Source organism: Bufo bufo, chromosome 5, assembly GCF_905171765.1.
Source record: "Bufo bufo chromosome 5, aBufBuf1.1, whole genome shotgun sequence".
In the NCBI taxonomy this organism is placed as follows: domain Eukaryota; kingdom Metazoa; phylum Chordata; class Amphibia; order Anura; family Bufonidae; genus Bufo; species Bufo bufo.
Genome location: NC_053393.1, coordinates 537,423,961 through 537,445,892, shown reverse-complemented (window position 1 = coordinate 537,445,892; position 21,932 = coordinate 537,423,961). Strand labels below are relative to the sequence as shown.

General features: G+C 46.1%; 1 protein-coding gene across 1 annotated transcript in view; it reads right to left on the bottom strand.

Moving 5' to 3' along the window:
- The window catches only part of SCIN (scinderin), a 147,809-nt gene that overhangs the window by 59,707 nt on the left and 66,170 nt on the right, over positions 1-21,932 (bottom strand). The window contains exons 6-7 of the mRNA XM_040434063.1: positions 7,264-7,353; positions 2,378-2,510 (exon numbers count right to left, since the gene is read on the bottom strand). Coding sequence (XP_040289997.1) covers positions 2,378-2,510; positions 7,264-7,353 — 223 coding nt within the window. The remainder of the gene's footprint in view (positions 1-2,377; positions 2,511-7,263; positions 7,354-21,932) is intronic.

The window sequence follows — 21,932 nt, the reverse complement described above, 5'->3', positions numbered from 1 at the left end:
GTTATATTATTGTACATAGGAGGCAGTATTATAGTAGTTATATTCTTGTACATAGGAGCAGTATTATAGTAGTTATATTCTTGTACATAAGAGGCAGTATTATAGTAGTTATATTCTTGTACATAGGAGCAGTATTATAGTAGTTATATTCTTGTACATAGGAGGCAGTATTATAGTAGTTATATTCTTGTACATAGGAGCAGTATTATAGTAGTTATATTCTTGTACATAGGAGGCAGTATTATAGTAGTTATATTCTTGTACATAGGAGCCGTATTATAGTAGTTATATTCTTGTACATAGGAACAGTATTATAGTAGTTATATTCTTGTACATAGGAGCAGTATTATAGTAGTTATATTCTTGTACATAGGAGCAGTATTATAGTAGTTATATTCTTGTACATAGGAGCAGTATTATAGTAGTTATATTCTTGTACATAGGAGCAGTATTATAGTAGTTATATTCTTGTACATAGGAGCAGTATTATAGTAATTATATTCTTGTACATTGGAGCAGTATTATAGTAGTTATATTCTTGTACATAGGAGCAGTATTATAGTAATTATATTCTTGTACATTGGAGCAGTATTATAGTAGTTATATTCTTGTACATAGGAGCAGTATTATAGTAATTATATTCTTGTACATTGGAGCAGTATTATAGTAGTTATATTCTTGTACATAGGAGCAGTATTATAGTAATTATATTCTTGTACATTGGAGCAGTATTATAGTAGTTATATTCTTGTACATAGGAGCAGTATTATAGTAGTTATATTCTTGTACATAGGAGCAGTATTATAGTAGTTATATTCTTGTACATAGGAGCAGTATTATAGTAGTTATATTCTTGTACATAGGAGCAGTATTATAGTAATTATATTCTTGTACATTGGAGCAGTATTATAGTAGTTATATTCTTGTACATAGGAGCAGTATTATAGTAATTATATTCTTGTACATTGGAGCAGTATTATAGTAGTTATATTCTTGTACATAGGAGCAGTATTATAGTAATTATATTCTTGTACATTGGAGCAGTATTATAGTAGTTATATTCTTGTACATAGGAGGCAGTATTATAGTAGTTATATTCTTGTAGATAGGAGCAGTATTATAGTAGTTATATTCTTGTACATAGGAGCAGTATTATAGTAGTTATATTCTTGTACATAGGAGCAGTATTATAGTAGTTATATTCTTGTACATAGGAGCAGTATTATAGTAGTTATATTCTTGTACATAGGAGCAGTATTATAGTAGTTATATTCTTCTACATAGGATGCAGTATTATAGTAGTTATATTCTTGTACATAGGAGCAGTATTAAAGTAGTTATATTCTTGTACATAGGAGCAGTATTATAGTAGTTATATTCTTGTACATAGGAGGCAGTATTATGGTAGTTATATTCTTGTACATAGGAGCAGTATTATAGTAGTTATATTCTTGTACATAGGAGGCAGTATTATAGTAGTTATATTCTTGTACATAGGAGCAGTATTATAGTAGTTATATTCTTGTACATAGGAGCAGTATTATAGTAGTTATATTCTTGTACATAGGAGGCAGTATTATAGTAGTTATATTCTTCTATATAGGAGGCAGTATTATAATACATAGAAGGCAGTGTTGTAATAATGATAATTGTGTTATTCTGTCTCTTCCTATTTGATAGGAACATTTTGCAGTATTTTGTTTATGAGGCACATTACGTTTGTCTTCTATCTGTTTCTTGCAGATTTTACTTTGCAGCAGTTTCTGGTTATTGGAGACTAGGTGAATCCTCTTAGATTTTATCTCCTCGGCGACTACATCCATGTTGACCTCTCTGAATGCTCCTTTGCTTGAGGAGGTTCTGACTTCTCAGGTTACGGCCTCATGCACACGACCGTTGTGTGCATCCGCGTCCGTTCCGTCATTTTTTTTACAGTTTAGCGGGGGTCCCATTCATTTCTATGGAGCTGTGAAAAAAAACTGATAGTCCTCCGTTTTTTTTTTTGCGCGTCCGTGATCCGTGATTCCAGTCCGTCAAAAAAATATAACCTGTCCTATTCTTGTCAGTGGAAAACGGAGGACAAGACTTTGGTGCAATAAAATTACACTTTTCATTAACCTTCCCTTTTTTTCCACTGTCAGACAAAAAAAAAAGGAAGACACAAGGAAACACAACTGAAGCAAAATCGGACACGGACCACTGAAGCCAAATCACTGACAGTGAAAAAACACTGACAGTGATGCATGAGGCCTATGACTGAGGTGTTTTGTTGTAACAACGTCTGAGCACCAACGATGAGGCGTTTGATGCAACCATAGACGCGAACACTTTGACCACTACACACGACTCGATTGGTAAAATAAACAGGAAGCCTGACCTTTCCATACAAAGATCTTTTTGTCCGCAGAGTGGTCCAGGATGAAGCATTCCTCTGAAATCAGCATGGCGTGGGTGAAGGGGTTTTCTTCTGAAACCACCGAGACGCTCATGGACCCACTGGCATCAGACACCTAGAATACGCATCAATTAACAGGTAACATTTAAAGGGACAGTACAGCTAATTACAGCATATAACAGTGCAGCAGGATTACAGGTGGAACGAAGCCACAGATGGTGGGGACACGGATGTCCGTGGACTCGGAACGGTTGACAACAGGGGCCGGCAGACTGCACGTATTTGCATAGCAAATCAAATGAATATAGGCTCCAGGTTTCCTGCCCCATTAAATATTTGGCCAGCCTCGACAGGAAAGGGCCTGGGGTTATTTGAGAACACAATAGTTTGTTTTCCATGCACTGCCCACACAGCCATGCATAATGTGTCCCACATGGTGTACAGAGCGTGGAGCAGTGAATATAATGCGAGGATTATAGCATTAATAAACGTCGTCGGGTGTCTGGTTGCAGACAGGGGACGACCCCTCCCTCCTACTCCCCAATACAGTCTGTTCTTCTATTTCTGACCACCAGTATAGCTGCTCCTATTGCTTACCTAATACCCCGACACCCAGCTTTCCTAGCACCCTGACTGACGTATCCGTCTCGGTTTGGACTGACACATGAAGAGCAGATATTAGGCTGATTGGTTGCACTGGAGTTTGGGCGACTTACAAAATGACTATTATATAAGGCCCTTCACTCAGCTTTCCTGGAATCCTAAATGGCAAATCATTCTAGCTGTGTAGTCTAGTAAATGAGTGTGATGCCTGACACCCAGCTTTCCTAGAACCTGGAGTGACGAACCTGGAGTATGTACTGCCCACACATTGCAGGTAGTCGGCTGGTCTGGGAAAGTTGGGTGACATCCAAACGAATTAATTTTAACACTGTCATACTGCTCATCACCCAGCTTTCTTAGAATCCGGAGTGGAAAATCACTCTAGTTGTGTAGATTTAAAGCTGATTTGCTGCTTTGGACTGTGACACTGTACATGTCATCCAGCTTTCCTAGAACCCTGATTGACATATCCATCTAGGTATGATATTAGGGTGATTTATTGCACTGGAGTTAGGGAAAGTTGGGTGACTTCCAAAATGACCTCTATCACTATTTTATTTCCTGTCACCCAGCTTTCCCAGATTTCTGAGTGGCAGATAAGTCTAGCTGATTTGCTGCTTTGGACCAAAAATGACCAATTTTTTACCAATATTTATAATGCCCGACACCCAGCTTTCCTAGAACCTGGAGCGACAAACCTAAGTATGTACTGCCGACACATAGCAGGCAGTCGGCTGATCTGGTGTACAGGAGTTTGGGAAAGTTGGGTGACGTGCTAAATGATCGCTGTTAGCACTGTTATAATGCTTGTCACCCAGCTTTCCTAGAATCCTGAGAGGAGGATCAATCTAGCTGTATAGTTGTAAGGCTGGTTTGGCGCACTGGATTCTGGGAAAGCAGGGTGACAGCCAACATCACCACTGTTATAATGCTCATCACCCAGCTTTCCTAGAATCCTGAGGGGCATATCTGCCAGAGGAGTGAGATACACACTGGTGCACTGGGCCATTGTCGTGTGATTTATAATGGTTGTCATATTAGTTATCACTCAGCTTTCCCAGGAACAGATATCACTAATGAACAGTCTATTGTGCTTGTCTTGTCTTTTAAATGAAATTGATTTACTAAATAATGAAACGTTCCCCGAGTTCTTAGAAGCTTTATGTTTCAATTCAACTCATCAAGATCTCTGCTTTCTAGAAAAAAATGGAAATATTCTGGTTCACATCCACGAGATGAAAACCTGCCGTAACCTAGTCCTCCTGCTCGCAGTGGTTTTGTTACAATGTATCCAGATCAAGCAATCTGTGTGCTCCTTCCAATAGTTCTTTACCTGCGCTGAAACATTGTAACAATACCCTGCTGCGAGTAGGCAGAATTTTCAGCCTCTAAATGTAACCAAAAGTGTTTTCATTCACTGAGGACAAGAGACCTTGAAAGCAATCAGTAAAAGGAGCAGAAAGCTTGTAGAAGGTCCACTCCACACAGGGATCCCGCTTCATTACTGAGGGTCTGGAAGGACCCCTTTAAGGCGGTCATCTCTGCCCTTCACACGGGGTATTTGTAGATTTCCCCCGAACTCTGCAGGGAGATGACAAGATGTGAGAGGAGTAAACATGGAAGGACAAGGCGTCGCTCCAGGAAACGTCTCCGCGACCTGTCCACCTAATGAGCGTCAGTTCTATCAGCAACTGGGAAAGCTGGGTGACAACCAGAGGGTCAGTTCTATCAGCATCTGGGAAAGCTGGGTGACAACCAGAGGGTCAGTTCTATCAGCATCTGGGAAAGCTGGGTGACAACCAGAGTGTCAGTTCTATCAGCATCTGGGAAAGCTGGGTGACAACCAGAGGGTCAGTTATATCAGCATCTGGGAAAGCTGGGTGACAACCAGAGGGTCAGTTATATCAGCATCTGGGAAAGCTGGGTGACAACCAGAGTGTCAGTTCTATCAGCATCTGGGAAAGCTGGGTGACAACCAGAGGGTCAGTTATATCAGCATCTGGGAAAGCTGGGTGACAACCAGAGGGTCAGTTCTATCAGCATCTGGGAAAGCTGGGTGACAACCAGAGGGTCAGTTATATCAGCATATGGGAAAGCTGGGTGACAACCAGAGGGTCAGTTATATCAGCATCTGGGAAAGCTGGGTGACAACCAGAGGGTCAGTTATATCAGCATCTGGGAAAGCTGGGTGACAACCAGAGTGTCAGTTCTATCAGCATCTGGGAAAGCTGGGTGACAACCAGAGGGTCAGTTATATCAGCATCTGGGAAAGCTGGGTGACAACCAGAGGGTCAGTTCTATCAGCATCTGGGAAAGCTGGGTGACAACCAGAGGGTCAGTTATATCAGCATCTGGGAAAGCTGGGTGACAACCAGAGGGTCAGTTATATCAGCATCTGGGAAAGCTGGGTGACAACCAGAGGGTCAGTTCTATCAGCATCTGGGAAAGCTGGGTGACAACCAGAGGGTCAGTTCTATCAGTATCTGGGAAAGCTGGGTGACAACCAGAGGGTCAGTTCTATCAGCAGCTGGGAAAGCTGGGTGACAACCAGAGTGTCAGTTCTATCAGCATCTGGGAAAGCTGGGTGACACCCAGTGTGTCAGTTATATTAGTATATGGGAAAGCTGGGTGACAACCAGAGGGTCAGTTATATCAGCATATGGGAAAGCTGGGTGACAACCAGAGGGTCCGTTATATCAGTATATGGGAAAGCTGGGTGACAACCAGAGGGTCAGTTCTATCAGCATCTGGGAAAGCTGGGTGACAACCAGAGTGTCAGTTCTATCAGCAACTGGGAAAGCTGGGTGACAACTAGAGTGTCAGTTCTATCAGCATCTGGGAAAGCTGGGTGACAACCAGTGTGTCAGTTCTATCAGCATCTGGGAAAGCTGGGTGACAACCAGAGGGTCAGTTCTATCAGCATCTGGGAAAGCTGGGTGACAACCAGTGTGTCAGTTATATCAGCATCTGGGAAAGCTGGGTGACAACCAGAGTGTCAGTTCTATCAGCATCTGGGAAAGCTGGGTGACAACCAGAGGGTCAGTTCTATCAGCATCTGGGAAAGCTGGGTGACAACCAGTGTGTCAGTTATATCAGCATCTGGGAAAGCTGGGTGACAACCAGAGTGTCAGTTCTATCAGCATCTGGGAAAGCTGGGTGACAACCAGAGTGTCAGTTCTATCAGCATCTCGGAAAGCTGGGTGACAACCAGAGGGTCAGTTCTATCAGTATCTGGGAAAGCTGGGTGACAACCAGAGTGTCAGTTCTATCAGCATCTGGGAAAGCTGGGTGACAACCAGAGTGTCAGTTCTATCAGCATCTCGGAAAGCTGGGTGACAACCAGAGGGTCAGTTATATTAGTATATGGGAAAGCTGGGTGACAAGAAGAGTGTCAGTTCTATCAGCATCTGGGAAATTATTGGTCCTGCGCCAAATTAGAGTAGGGTCCCCTTCATTCCTGTGTGGGCAACATGTGCCTCCGCTTAGGGATAATTAGCTCTTTTTATTCCTGTCTATTAAGCAATTTTTTTTTCTTCCAATATTGTTTTTCGATGGAAGAAATTAGGAATTTTGGGCAATTTCTACTTTATTTTTAGTATTATTTATAATAAAGGCCATTAATCCCCAGGACACTTGCCCTTTAAGGAAAATGCCCATATATGGAAGACCTGATTCCACCCACGAGCTCTGTTGGTGCCTGTGATTGGTCACAGGTTTCCTCATGGGAGTCACCCTTTGCATTCTATATACGTGTTATAGATGGTCTAGTACAGTGGACCCCAAACCTCAAACCAACGAGAGACCCTGCTATTAAGGCCCGGCTTGGGGAACCATTGGAATTATCATGCGGGTGCCAATGGTGTAGCTATGGTTATTGCACTGCCCCACCACTAGAGGGAGCTATAAATATTTGAGATTATGCAGGGAGCACAGCCTGTATGGCCACCTCCAGCTCTGTGGTGCGGTAGACTAGGGGGCATGTTCCTCACATACCTCAAAAAGGGTGACATAAGACCAGAATAGAAAGCAGCGCAAAGGGCCCAGCAGCACAAAGGGCCCAACTCCACTGGTAACGGAGCCACAGAAGTAAATTGTGATGGTGCTTCTGACACAGAGGGGCAGAGGAAGGGAAAAGATTGGGAATATGAAGGAGAGGAGACTCAGCGACAATGGAAGGCCAAGCCATTGCGGGCACTCCATTTTGCTCTAGACCCCAGTGTTACCCCCCCCCCCCCCCTTCCCAAATCAAACTAACTTTGTCCTACCATGTAGAGCTTCGCCATCTTCCTATTTGTGACATCTGCGACTTCGTCGTTGTCATCCCCATCCGGGAGATTCGGCTTCTTACCCAAAACCTGAAAAATACAAAAAATATCATGGACTACAGGATAACGAATGCAGAGAGACTGATCATGTATTATCCTCCAGACACAGCCAAAGCTGCATTTAAAGTTTTGCAGGACACCAGTTGGTTCCTGTCTGGATGCGATGCAGATTGCAGCCAACCACTACCCTGCTGTGTACCAACGAGGGGCACGAACCCCAAAACAGCTGTTGTCTACAGATGAGTCTCTAGTTTGGCTGAATGGCCTAATTTGCTTTTTTTTTTTCCATGGAGCATTGCATTGAATACAAGTTTCCGTGCAGCATCTGGGTCTCTACAATGAGAACCAGTGCAACTGGAAATCAGTACAACCTTTAAAGAGGTTGTTCACCTTGCGGGACCTGTCGGGCAGATCCCCCAGCATGACCGGACCTTTCAAGGAATTCATACTTACCTGATCCTCCCTCTCTCCTGTGCCACCGCTGCAGATTTCTGTCTCAACATCCGGACTGATGTGGGTAATGTGGCCACTGACTGGCCACATTGATGACATCTCCCACATGCATCACGTGACCGAGTGACATGACCCTTGAGTGACACGTCATTGCTGCAGTCAGTCATTTGCTGCAGTGGCCACGTGACCCACGTCAAATCATGGTATTATATTGTTGTAAGCCCCCCCATCTCATGCAGTGCACCGCAGCGGAGCACATGCTGATCAGCAGAAGGCAGCAGGAAAAGCACCACAGTGGACCACGTGCTGATCAGGTACTGAATAAGCAGGAAGCAGCAGGAAAAGCACCACAGCGGACCACGTGCTGATCAGGTACTGAATAAGCAGGAGGCAGCAGGAAAAGCACCGCAGCGGAGCACATGCTGATCAGCAGAAGGCAGCAGGAAAAGCACCACAGCGGACCACGTGCTGATCAGGTACTTAATAAGCAGGAGGCAGCAGGAAAAGCACTGCAGCAGAGTACATGCTGATCAGGTACTGAATCAGTAGGGGCAGCAATAAAAGCACCGCAGTAGAGCATGTGCCGATCAGGTACTGAATCAGCAGGAAGCAGCAGGAAAAGCACTGCTGTGGACCATATGCTGATCAGGTACTTATTGAGCAGGGGCAGCAGGAAAAGCACCAAAGCGGAGCATATGCCGTTCAGATACTGAATCAGCAGGAGGCAGCAGGAAAAGGGGAGGTCCTGTAGAATGAAAGTTAACAGAGATTTTAGGTGCAGCTTTGGCAATGACTGGAGTATAATAAAACACAATATCAAGACAAGATCAGTTGAAGCAAAGTGATATATGGTGAATGAATATGGTACCTCCAGGCCCCCCCCCCCCCCCTTCGCTAGACCAAATAATAAATATATCTCCCACCATTAACCCCACGGTTTGCACTAATTTTAGGAACCAATTTCTCTTATCTCTCATCATAAATGCAAGTTGTTTTTTTTGTTTTGTTTTTTTATCAGCGAGGGCACAAAGTCCATGTTATATCTTGGCGTGGTGGAGATAAGTGAGGACGAACCGGCGGCTGTTTGTTTTATGGATGACAGATGGCACATGACCGTCCTGATCACAGAAACTGCTTTATGGCCCCAAAATCATAGGTACATAATGGGCAGTTAATGGTTCCCTCCCGTGTAATTACATGCTGGATACAGAAACATGAGTGCGAGGCTCAGAGAAGGAAATATTTAGGGACGCCCTGTTCATTTTTGGTCCACTTTTATGAGTACCTGAGCAGGCTGCCCCATGCAACTATTATGGGGCACATGGAGAAAGGATGCTCGACAAGGAAATGCTGTTACGCTGCTTTAGAATTTCCCAACAGCAGCCACTAGGGGGAGCTCCCCTCATACAATTTTTACACAAATCCCATTATAAAACCACTTACAAAGAGCTCCCCCTAGTGGTGGCTGAAGGCAGTCAGAATTCTAGCATGTGACTATAGTGGAGTGAAGAAAGCATAGGTTTTGGACCTCTGTGTGAGATAAATGATGCTCCAACCTTTCAGTAGAGATAGGGTCCACTCCGATTTTTTTTTTCCTATGGGGCCCTATGATTTTGGTGGATTTGACTCTTTCACCTTAAAGAACACACAGGGGTCACAAGATAATAGGGCTCGACCTCACTGGCAGTCATGTGACCTGACAGTTGCGCTTTAACTGTGTATGCGCCATCTGAGCTCCCACAATGCACTGTGCCCTGGTCATTGCAGAATTTCTCTTTCTGTCTGAGCAGAGAACAAAACATCATGCCGTTAAACAGAAGCAAATCTATTCATAGTTTCACAGATATTCCAGCAGTCGGACCCCCACCGTTCACATCCTCCGTCCTGTGGAGGTCAATTCTTTATTTAAAATTTTTTATTATTTTGATGCTATTTTTTGTTTTTTTTTGTGTTTTTATTCACTTTAATTTTACTTGCCGCCATCTTTCCTGCTCCGAGGGACCTGTTTTGCCCCATCTTCTAGCCTTGCGTCTCCGTATTCCAGATGCGGCAGGTAACTTTGGCGCTGGTCGTGTTTATCTTCTGAGGTTTACTCAGCTTAATGCTACTCAATATTGATTGTAGGAGTTCTCCAGCGCAAACACTGTGACAAAAGCCACCCGGGGATCCGCCTCGAATGTCAACACTCCTTGTGATAGTTCTCATGTCAGTGATGTAAGCGGCTCCTGAAATCGCCGCCATTCAAATTCCCAGGGAATAATTCTGCATATGGAGGATATGAGCAGCTGATGAATGCCGCCGGGCACAATGCCACATTATTGCAGAATGGATGCGGCCCACGCCATCACGACCTTCCAAGCAGACTGGAGGTCAGAGGGTCAAGGGGGCCTGGCAGCACCAGACCTCTCTGACCGCTAGTGACCATGAATCTCCTTTAGCTTGCAGGGACAATGCTGGGACTATTCCCTACACTAGACCACCAGGGATGCTGATTATATCTCCTCTATCACCCTAGACCAGGGATGGGAAAACTGCGGCTCTCCAGCTGTTGCAAAACTACAAATCCCAGTATGCCCAGTCTGCCTACAGCTATCAGCCTACAGCAGGGCATGACGGGATTTGTCGTTTTACGACAGCTGGAGAGCCGCAGTTTGCCCATACCTGCCCTAGACCACAAGGGCCTCCTTTTCTCATATGCGAGATGCTGATGTCACCAGTAATGCACAAATTATTCCTTTCATTACTCTAGATTACCAGGGATGCTCAAATTAATCCCTCCACTGTCCAAAACCACCAAGGATGCTCGTATTGATGCTTCCTTTACTAAGACCAACAGATATTCTCAAATTTACCCCTCCACTATCCTAGACAACTATCAGGTATACTAACGTTATCCCCTTCACTGCTCTAGATCACCAGGGATGCTCAAATTAACTATGTCCACTACTCAAAACCACCAAGGATGCTAGTCTTAATGCCTCCTTTACTAAGATCAACAGATATTCTCAAATTTACCCCTCCACTATCCTAGACAACTATCAGGTATACTAACGTTATCCCCTTCACTGCTCTAGATCACCAGGGATGCTCAAATTAACTATGTCCACTACTCAAAACCACCAAGGATGCTAGTCTTAATGCCTCCTTTACTAAGACCAACAGATATTCTTAAATGTACCCCCCACTATCCTAGACAACTATCAGGTATACTAACATTATCCCCTTCACTGCTCTAGATCACCAGGAATGCTCAAATTAACCATGTCCAGTACCAAAAAAACACCAAGGTGTCAAGCCCTGCGGGTGTTCTGAGGAGATCTGTCAGAATTGCTGCACGTGACTCGATCTGACAGTTTGTTTTGTTGTGGTTTTGAGCAGAATCCCACCTCCTCCCAGGTGTTATTCTTTAGGTAATTGGTGAGGCTATTTATTCCTCCCTCTCCCTATAGCATTTGCGGGTTATAGTTCAGCCTTCTGTGAACTCTGAAGTTTGGTGGATCGCCTGCTCCAGCACATCTCTAGATAAGTCCTTTTCCCTTTTTCCTTCTGTGTCTGTTTTGACTAGGCCTCTAGGGAGACGCTAGCTCCTTCGGTTGTTTGAAGGAGCTGGGTGCCTCTTTCCCTCTTCTTCCCTACAGCTGAGGGTTTGGTTCAGTGTGTTTTAGTCTTAGGTACGTGGGCATGTGCATGTCTACCACCGAGATATGCACATGGGCATAGCAGCTTAGGGAAAGTGTTTTAGGGATTGCTAGGAGGTGACCCCTTTGTTCCCTAGCTTTTGGGGCCTAGTCAGTTGTTTTGTTTGCTTTGCCGTGTTCTATTTCCTTCCCTTATCTTACCTACCGTGACACAAGGATGCTAGTATTAATGTCTCCTTTATTAAGACCAACAGATATTCTCAAATTTACCCCTCCACTAGCTTAGACCACTACCAGAGATAGTAACATTAATCCCTTTATTGTCCTAGATCACCAGGGATGCTCAAATTAACCATGTCCACTACCCAAAACCACCAAGGATGCTAGTATTAATGCCACCTCTAATTAAGACCACCAAACATTCGCAAATCTACATGTGCACTACCCTAGATTACTGCCAGGGATACTAAGATCATAGGCTCATGCACACAACGTATGTATTTTGCAAAAAATACGGATGATGTCCGTGTGCAACAGCCGGCCCCTAATCGAACAGTCCTATCCTTGTCAAGTTTTTTCCGTTTTTTTGCGGCCCCATTGAAGTGAATGGTTTCGCATATGGGCCGCCTCAAAAGAAAAGGAACGGACACGGAAACAAAATATGTTCATGTGCATGAGCCCTAACCTTGTAATTGCACTACATCACCAGGGATGCTCAATTAACCCGTCAATTACCAGAAACCACCAAAAATGCATGTATTAATGCCTCATCGAACCAAGACCACCTGACATTCTCAAATATACCCCTTCACTACCCTAAACCACTATCATTGACCCTTTCACTGCCATGGAACACCAGAGGTGCTGGTATTAATAGTTTTAATACCCTACAGTCTAGGTTTTCCGCCTTTGGTACATATACCCCGGGGAGCGCATGTCAGGTCTCTTGGCGGTATTTGTAACGTGCTCTTACTCAGCTTTAATAGTCTAGGATCATAGCCTTTGGGGTTCTTTAATATGAGTGTTTGAGTAGGTAGTACTTAGCTTCTGAATATTGAAAATGAGTGCCCTAGGGCATCAGGGATTAACCCTTTCTCTATCTTAGGGCTCATGCACATGAACATATTTTTTTTCCGTGTCCGCTCTATATTTTTTTTGCGACTCGTATGTGGAACCATTCACTTCGATGGGTCTGCAAAAAAAAAACGGAAATGACTCCTTGTGCATTCCGTTTTGCATGGCCATTCCGTTTTGCAGACAAGGATAGTCATCGTTATAATGGATCCGCAAAAAAAAACCCAGATGCAATATGGATTTCACGCAAACGTCATCTGTATTTTTTGTGGATCCGTGTTTAGCGGACTGCAAAATACATACTGTCGTGTGCATGAGCCCTTAGTCTGAGTGATGCTAGTATTAATGCCTCCAATACCAGAGATTACCAAACCCATAACCATTAACTTCCTTACCGCCATATATTACCTAGGATGAAATGATTAACCTCTATGCCACCCTAGACCACCGGGGGTACTATTATTATATAGATCCTGCACGCTTACGTATTCGTTCTGTTCCGTGCATTGGGGACTGCAACCTCCGTGCGGCCGCCGGGACGGATCCAGACCCATTCAACCATCAGTCCGTTCGGCAAAAAGATAGAGCAAGTTCTATCTTTTTGCGGAACGGAAGTACAGAACGGAACCCCACGGAAGCACTCCGTAGTGCTTCTGTAGTGTTCCGTGCTTCGGTTCCGCATCTCCGGAATTGGCGGACCCATTCAAGTTAATTGGTCCGTAATGCGGAGTGCACACGGAACGGTGCCCGTATATATTGCGGATCCGCATATGCGGTCCGCAATACGGCAACGGGGCACTTACGGTCGCGTGCAGGAGGCTTAACTCTTATGATATCTTGAGCATAAACCCTTATGCCACCCTCACTTCTCTTTCTTGTTGCTTGCACCTTCCCAAGTTCATTCTTGTGATCTTAGTAGCATAAAGGGGTCCAAAATATTAGTTTTGTCATAAGGTTATGCCTTTTTTAGGTTGTGCATTGTACCATTAGATTTCTAGGGGGCCCACGTGAACACTGAAATTGTATGGTTACTGATGCTCAGCGCTCCTTAGTGGGCTGTATAGAGGGAAACGTTCTTCTGGAAACAGCGCCACGGCCTTTCCACAGGTCGTATGTGGTATTGCAGTTCAAGTTAATTGATGTGAACAGGGATCACCCCATCCCCCTCATCTATCTAGTGAACAGCCCCCCAAACTTTAGCTTCTGTCATAGCACTAGCATAGCACCCCTTTAATTGGGCCACGTATGAGCCCTGGGTCCTGTCCAGTCGCTCTGCAGTTACCTTTGCTGCTGGGCAGGGCTGGAAATTTCCTAATTATATAAACACGTATGTTGTCTCTAAAAACAACAGACTCTTATTCCGTAATTCCGGAAGCCAAGCCAAAGCGATTGTGTGTGCTGGGGAGCAACTGAATTGTCATTAGAGGATTTTGCAGGGTTGGGGTCCATTCACACGTCCGTGGAATGGGTCCGCATCCGTTCCGCAATATCCGGAACGAGCGCAAACCCATTCATTCTCAATGGGGCAGGAATGGATGCGAAGAGCACACAGTGTGCTCTCCGCATCTGCATTTCTGTAGCGCGGCCCCGATCTTCCAGTCCGCAGCTCCGGAAAAAAAAATAGAACATGTCCTATTCTTGTCCGCAATTGTGGACAAGAATAGGCAGTTCTATGGGGGCGCCGGCCGGGTGTATTGAGGATCCACAATACACCATGGATGTGTGGATGGACCCTAAGGTTTACGTTCCGTTTTTTGCGTTCCGTATACGGTCCGTTTACGGAACCATTCATTTTAATGGGTCCACAAAAAAACACAGAATGTACTCCGTATGCGTTCCGTATTTCTGTTTTTCCGTTCCGTTCAAAGATAGAACATGTCCTATTATTGTCTGCATAACGGACAAGGACAGGACTGTTCTATCAGGGGCCGGCTGTTCTGTTCTGCAAAATACGGCATGCACACAGACGTCAGCCCTATTTTTTGCGGATATGTTTTTGCGGACCGTAAAATACTGAAAAAGCCATACGGTCGTGTGCAAGAGGCCAAAATGTTCTCCTTCCATGTAGAGAGGACTTCATTCAGCACCCGAGCACCTCTTATAATACTCGTGTCCTAAGGGACAGATGGATCTACAAGAACTCTGGAGCAACTGCAGTCTCCTACATGTGACCGTCGTGTAGTGTGACCGCTCTTACAGTAGAGACCTCCATAGTGTGACCGCTCTTACAGTAGAGACCTCCACAGTGTGACCGCTCTTACAGTAGAGACCTCCACAGTGTGACTGCTCTTACAGTAGAGACCTCCATAGTGTGACCGCTCTTACAGTAGAGACCTCCATAGTGTGACTGCTCTTACAGTAGAGACCTTCACAGTGTGACTGCTCTTACAGTAGAGACCTCCACAGTGTGACTGCTCTTACAGGATAGACTCCAGAGTGTGACTGCTCTTACAGTAGAGACCTCCACAGTGTGATTGCTCTTACAGTAGAGACCTCCATAGTGTGACTGCTCTTACAGTAGAGACCTCCACAGTGTGACCGCTCTTACAGTAGAGACCTCCACAGTGTGACTGCTCTTACAGTAGACACCTCCACAGTGTGACTGCTCTTACAGTAGAGACCTCCACAGTGTGACTGCTCTTACAGTAGAGACCTCCACAGTATGACCGCTCATACAGTAGAGACCTTCACAGTGTGACTGCTCTTACAGTAGAGACCTCCACAGTGTGACTGCTCTTACAGTAGAGACCTCCATAGTGTGACTGCTCTTACAGTAGAGACCTCCATAGTGCGACTGCTCTTACAGTAGAGACCTCCATAGTGTGACTGCTCTTACAGTAGAGACCTCCACAGTGTGACCGCTCTTACAGTAGAGACCTCCACAGTGTGACTGCTCTTACAGTAGACACCTCCACAGTGTGACTGCTCTTACAGTAGACACCTCCACAGTGTGACTGCTCTTACAGTAGAGACCTCCATAGTGTGACTGCTCTTACAGTAGACACCTCCACAGTGTGACTGCTCTTACAGTAGAGACCTTCCTAGTGTGACTGCTCTTACAGTAGAGACCTCCACAGTGTGACCGCTCTTACAGTAGAGACCTCCACAGTGTGACCGCTCTTACAGTAGAGACCTCCATAGTGTGACCGCTCTTACAGTAGAGACCTCCACAGTGTGACCGCTCTTACAGTAGACACCCCCACAGTGTGACTGCTCTTACAGTAGAGACCTCCACAGTGTGACTGCTCTTACAGTAGACACCTCCACAGTGTGACTGCTCTTACAGTTGACACCTCCACAGTGTGACTGCTCTTACAGTAGAGACCTCCACAGTGTGACTGCTCTTACAGTAGACACCTCCACAGTGTGACTGCTCTTACAGTAGACACCTCCACAGTGTGACTACTCTTACAGTTGACACCCCCACAGTGTGACTGCTCTTACAGTAGAGACCTCCATAGTGTGACTGCTCTTACAGTAGAGACCTCCATAGTGTGACCGCTCTTACAGTAGAGACCTCCACAGTGTGACTGCTCTTACAGTAGAGACCTCCATAGTGTGACTGCTCTTACAGTAGAGACCTCCACAGTGTGACTGCTCTTACAGTAGAGACCTCCACAGTGTGACTGCTCTTACAGTAGACACCTCCACAGTGTGACCGCTCTTACAGTAGAGACCTCCATAGTGTGACTGCTCTTACAGTAGAGACCCCACAGTGTGACTGCTCTTACAGAAGAGACCTCCACAGTGTGACCGCTCTTACAGTAGAGACCTTCATAGTGTGAATGCTCTTACAGTAGAGACCTCCGTAGTGTGACTGCTCTTACAGTAGACACCTCCATAGTGTGACTGCTCTTACAGTAGAGACCTCCACAGTGTGACTGCTCTTACAGTAGAGACCTCCACAGTGTGACTGCTCTTACAGTAGAGACCTCCACAGTGTGACTGCTCTTACAGTAGAGACCTCCACAGTGTGACTGCTCTTACAGTAGAGACCTCCATAGTGTGACTGCTCTTACAGTAGAGACCTCCACAGTGTGACTGCTCTTACAGTAGAGACCTCCACAGTGTGACTGCTCTTACAGAAGAGACCTCCACAGTGTGACTGCTCTTACAGTAGAGACCTCCACAGTGTGACCGCTCTTACAGTAGAGACCTCCACAGTGTGACTGCTCTTACAGTAGAGACCTCCACAGTGTGACTGCTCTTACAGTAGAGACCTCCACAGTGTGACTGCTCTTACAGTAGAGATCTCCATAGTGTGACTGCTCTTACAGTAGAGACCTCCACAGTGTGACTGCTCTTACAGAAAAGACCTCCATAGTGTGACTGCTCTTACAGTAGAGACCTCCATAGTGTGACCGCTCTTACAGTAGAGACCTCCACAGTGTGACTGCTCTTACAGTAGAGACCTCCATAGTGTGACCGCTCTTACAGTAGAGACCTCCATAGTGTGACCGCTCTTACAGTAGAGACCTCCATAGTGTGACTGCTCTTACAGTAGAGACCTTCACAGTGTGACTGCTCTTACAGTAGAGACCTCCACAGTGTGACTGCTCTTACAGGATAGACTCCAGAGTGTGACTGCTCTTACAGTAGAGACCTCCACAGTGTGATTGCTCTTACAGTAGAGACCTCCATAGTGTGACTGCTCTTACAGTAGAGACCTCCACAGTGTGACCGCTCTTACAGTAGAGACCTCCACAGTGTGACTGCTCTTACAGTAGACACCTCCACAGTGTGACTGCTCTTACAGTAGACACCTCCACAGTGTGACTGCTCTTACAGTAGAGACCTCCACAGTGTGACTGCTCTTACAGTAGAGACCTCCACAGTATGACCGCTCATACAGTAGAGACCTTCACAGTGTGACTGCTCTTACAGTAGAGACCTCCACAGTGTGACTGCTCTTACAGTAGAGACCTCCATAGTGTGACTGCTCTTACAGTAGAGACCTCCATAGTGCGACTGCTCTTACAGTAGAGACCTCCATAGTGTGACTGCTCTTACAGTAGAGACCTCCACAGTGTGACCGCTCTTACAGTAGAGACCTCCACAGTGTGACTGCTCTTACAGTAGACACCTCCACAGTGTGACTGCTCTTACAGTAGACACCTCCACAGTGTGACTGCTCTTACAGTAGAGACCTCCATAGTGTGACTGCTCTTACAGTAGACACCTCCACAGTGTGACTGCTCTTACAGTAGAGACCTTCCTAGTGTGACTGCTCTTACAGTAGAGACCTCCACAGTGTGACCGCTCTTACAGTAGAGACCTCCACAGTGTGACCGCTCTTACAGTAGAGACCTCCATAGTGTGACCGCTCTTACAGTAGAGACCTCCACAGTGTGACCGCTCTTACAGTAGACACCCCCACAGTGTGACTGCTCTTACAGTAGAGACCTCCACAGTGTGACTGCTCTTACAGTAGACACCTCCACAGTGTGACTGCTCTTACAGTAGACACCTCCACAGTGTGACTACTCTTACAGTTGACACCCCCACAGTGTGACTGCTCTTACAGTAGAGACCTCCATAGTGTGACTGCTCTTACAGTAGAGACCTCCATAGTGTGACCGCTCTTACAGTAGAGACCTCCACAGTGTGACTGCTCTTACAGTAGAGACCTCCATAGTGTGACTGCTCTTACAGTAGAGACCTCCACAGTGTGACTGCTCTTACAGAAGAGACCTCCACAGTGTGACTGCTCTTACAGTAGACACCTCCACAGTGTGACCGCTCTTACAGTAGAGACCTCCATAGTGTGACTGCTCTTACAGTAGAGACCCCACAGTGTGACTGCTCTTACAGAAGAGACCTCCACAGTGTGACCGCTCTTACAGTAGAGACCTTCATAGTGTGAATGCTCTTACAGTAGAGACCTCCGTAGTGTGACTGCTCTTACAGTAGACACCTCCATAGTGTGACTGCTCTTACAGTAGAGACCTCCACAGTGTGACTGCTCTTACAGTAGAGACCTCCACAGTGTGACTGCTCTTACAGTAGAGACCTCCACAGTGTGACTGCTCTTACAGTAGAGACCTCCACAGTGTGACTGCTCTTACAGTAGAGACCTCCATAGTGTGACTGCTCTTACAGTAGAGACCTCCACAGTGTGACTGCTCTTACAGTAGAGACCTCCACAGTGTGACTGCTCTTACAGAAGAGACCTCCACAGTGTGACTGCTCTTACAGTAGAGACCTCCACAGTGTGACCGCTCTTACAGTAGAGACCTCCACAGTGTGACTGCTCTTACAGTAGAGACCTCCACAGTGTGACCGCTCTTACAGTAGAGACCTCCACAGTGTGACTGCTCTTACAGTAGAGATCTCCATAGTGTGACTGCTCTTACAGTAGAGACCTCCACAGTGTGACTGCTCTTACAGAAAAGACCTCCATAGTGTGACTGCTCTTACAGTAGAGACCTCCATAGTGTGACCGCTCTTACAGTAGAGACCTCCACAGTGTGACTGCTCTTACAGTAGAGACCTCCATAGTGTGACCGCTCTTACAGTAGAGACCTCCACAGTGTGACTGCTCTTACAGTAGAGACCTCCACAGTGTGACTGCTCTTACAGTAGAGACCTCCATAGTGTGACTGCTCTTACAGTAGAGACCTCCACAGTGTGACTGCTCTTACAGTAGAGACCTCCACAGTGTGACCGCTCTTACAGTAGAGACCTCCACAGTGTGACTGCTCTTACAGTAGACACCTCCACAGTGTGACTGCTCTTACAGTAGAGACTTCCATAGTGTGACTGCTCTTACAGTAGAGATCTCCATAGTGTGACTGCTCTTACAGTAGAGACCTCCACAGTGTGACTGCTCTTACAGAAAAGACCTCCATAGTGTGACTGCTCTTACAGTAGAGACCTCCATAGTGTGACCGCTCTTACAGTAGAGGCCTCCACAGTGTGACTGCTCTTACAGTAGAGACCTCCACAGTGTGACTGCTCTTATAGTAGAGACATCCATAGTGTGACTGCTCTTACAGTAGAGATCTCCACAGTTTGACTGCTCTTACAGTAGAGACCTCCACAGTGTGACTGCTCTTACAGTAGAGACCTCCATAGTGTGACTGCTCTTACAGTAGAGACCTCCATAGTGTGACTGCTCTTACAGTAGAGACCTCCACAGTGTGACCGTTCTTACAGTAGAGACCTCCATAGTGTGACTGCTCTTACAGTAGAGACCTCCACAGTGTGACTGCTCTTACAGTAGAGACCTCCACAGTGTGACTGCTCTTACAGTAGAGACCTCCACAGTGTGACTGCTCTTACAGTAGACACCTACATAGTGTGACTGCTCTTACAGTAGAGACCTCCACAGTGTGACTGCTCTTACAGTAGAGACCTCCACAGTGTGACCGCTCTTACAGTAGAGACCTACATAGTGTGACTGCTCTTACAGTAGAGACCTCCACAGTGTGACTGCTCTTACAGTAGAGACCTCCACAGTGTGACCGCTCTTACAGTAGAGACCTCCACAGTGTGACTGCTCTTACAGTAGAGACCTCCACAGTGTGACTGCTCTTACAGTAGAGACCTCCACAGTGTGACTGCTCTTACAGTAGAGACCTCCATAGTGTGACTGCTCTTACAGTAGAGACCTCCACAGTGTGACCGCTCTTACAGTAGAGACCTCCACAGTGTGACCGCTCTTACAGTAGAGACCTCCACAGTGTGACTGCTCTTACAGTAGAGACCTCCACAGTGTGACCGCTCTTACAGTAGAGACCTCCACAGTGTGACCGCTCTTACAGTAGAGACCTCCACAGTGTGACTGCTCTTACAGTAGAGACTTCCACAGTGTGACTGCTCTTACAGTAGAGACCTCCACAGTGTGACCGCTCTTACAGTAGAGACCTCCACAGTGTGACCGCTCTTACAGTAGAGACCTCCACAGTGTGACTGCTCTTACAGTAGAGACCTCCACAGTGTGACCGCTCTTACAGTAGAGACCTCCACAGTGTGACCGCTCTTACAGTAGAGACCTCCATAGTGTGACCCCTCTTACAGAAGAGACCTCCACAGTGTGACCGCTCTTACAGTAGAGACCTTCATAGTGTGAATGCTCTTACAGTAGAGACCTCCGTAGTGTGACTGCTCTTACAGTAGACACCTCCATAGTGTGACTGCTCTTACAGTAGAGACCTCCACAGTGTGACTGCTCTTACAGTAGAGACCTCCACAGTGTGACTGCTCTTACAGTAGAGACCTCCACAGTGTGACTGCTCTTACAGTAGAGACCTCCACAGTGTGACTGCTCTTACAGTAGAGACCTCCATAGTGTGACTGCTCTTACAGTAGAGACCTCCACAGTGTGACTGCTCTTACAGTAGAGACCTCCACAGTGTGACTGCTCTTACAGAAGAGACCTCCACAGTGTGACTGCTCTTACAGTAGAGACCTCCACAGTGTGACCGCTCTTACAGTAGAGACCTCCACAGTGTGACTGCTCTTACAGTAGAGACCTCCACAGTGTGACCGCTCTTACAGTAGAGACCTCCACAGTGTGACTGCTCTTACAGTAGAGATCTCCATAGTGTGACTGCTCTTACAGTAGAGACCTCCACAGTGTGACTGCTCTTACAGAAAAGACCTCCATAGTGTGACTGCTCTTACAGTAGAGACCTCCATAGTGTGACCGCTCTTACAGTAGAGACCTCCACAGTGTGACTGCTCTTACAGTAGAGACCTCCATAGTGTGACCGCTCTTACAGTAGAGACCTCCACAGTGTGACTGCTCTTACAGTAGAGACCTCCACAGTGTGACTGCTCTTACAGTAGAGACCTCCATAGTGTGACTGCTCTTACAGTAGAGACCTCCACAGTGTGACTGCTCTTACAGTAGAGACCTCCACAGTGTGACCGCTCTTACAGTAGAGACCTCCACAGTGTGACTGCTCTTACAGTAGACACCTCCACAGTGTGACTGCTCTTACAGTAGAGACTTCCATAGTGTGACTGCTCTTACAGTAGAGATCTCCATAGTGTGACTGCTCTTACAGTAGAGACCTCCACAGTGTGACTGCTCTTACAGAAAAGACCTCCATAGTGTGACTGCTCTTACAGTAGAGACCTCCATAGTGTGACCGCTCTTACAGTAGAGGCCTCCACAGTGTGACTGCTCTTACAGTAGAGACCTCCACAGTGTGACTGCTCTTATAGTAGAGACATCCATAGTGTGACTGCTCTTACAGTAGAGATCTCCACAGTTTGACTGCTCTTACAGTAGAGACCTCCACAGTGTGACTGCTCTTACAGTAGAGACCTCCATAGTGTGACTGCTCTTACAGTAGAGACCTCCATAGTGTGACTGCTCTTACAGTAGAGACCTCCACAGTGTGACCGTTCTTACAGTAGAGACCTCCATAGTGTGACTGCTCTTACAGTAGAGACCTCCACAGTGTGACTGCTCTTACAGTAGAGACCTCCACAGTG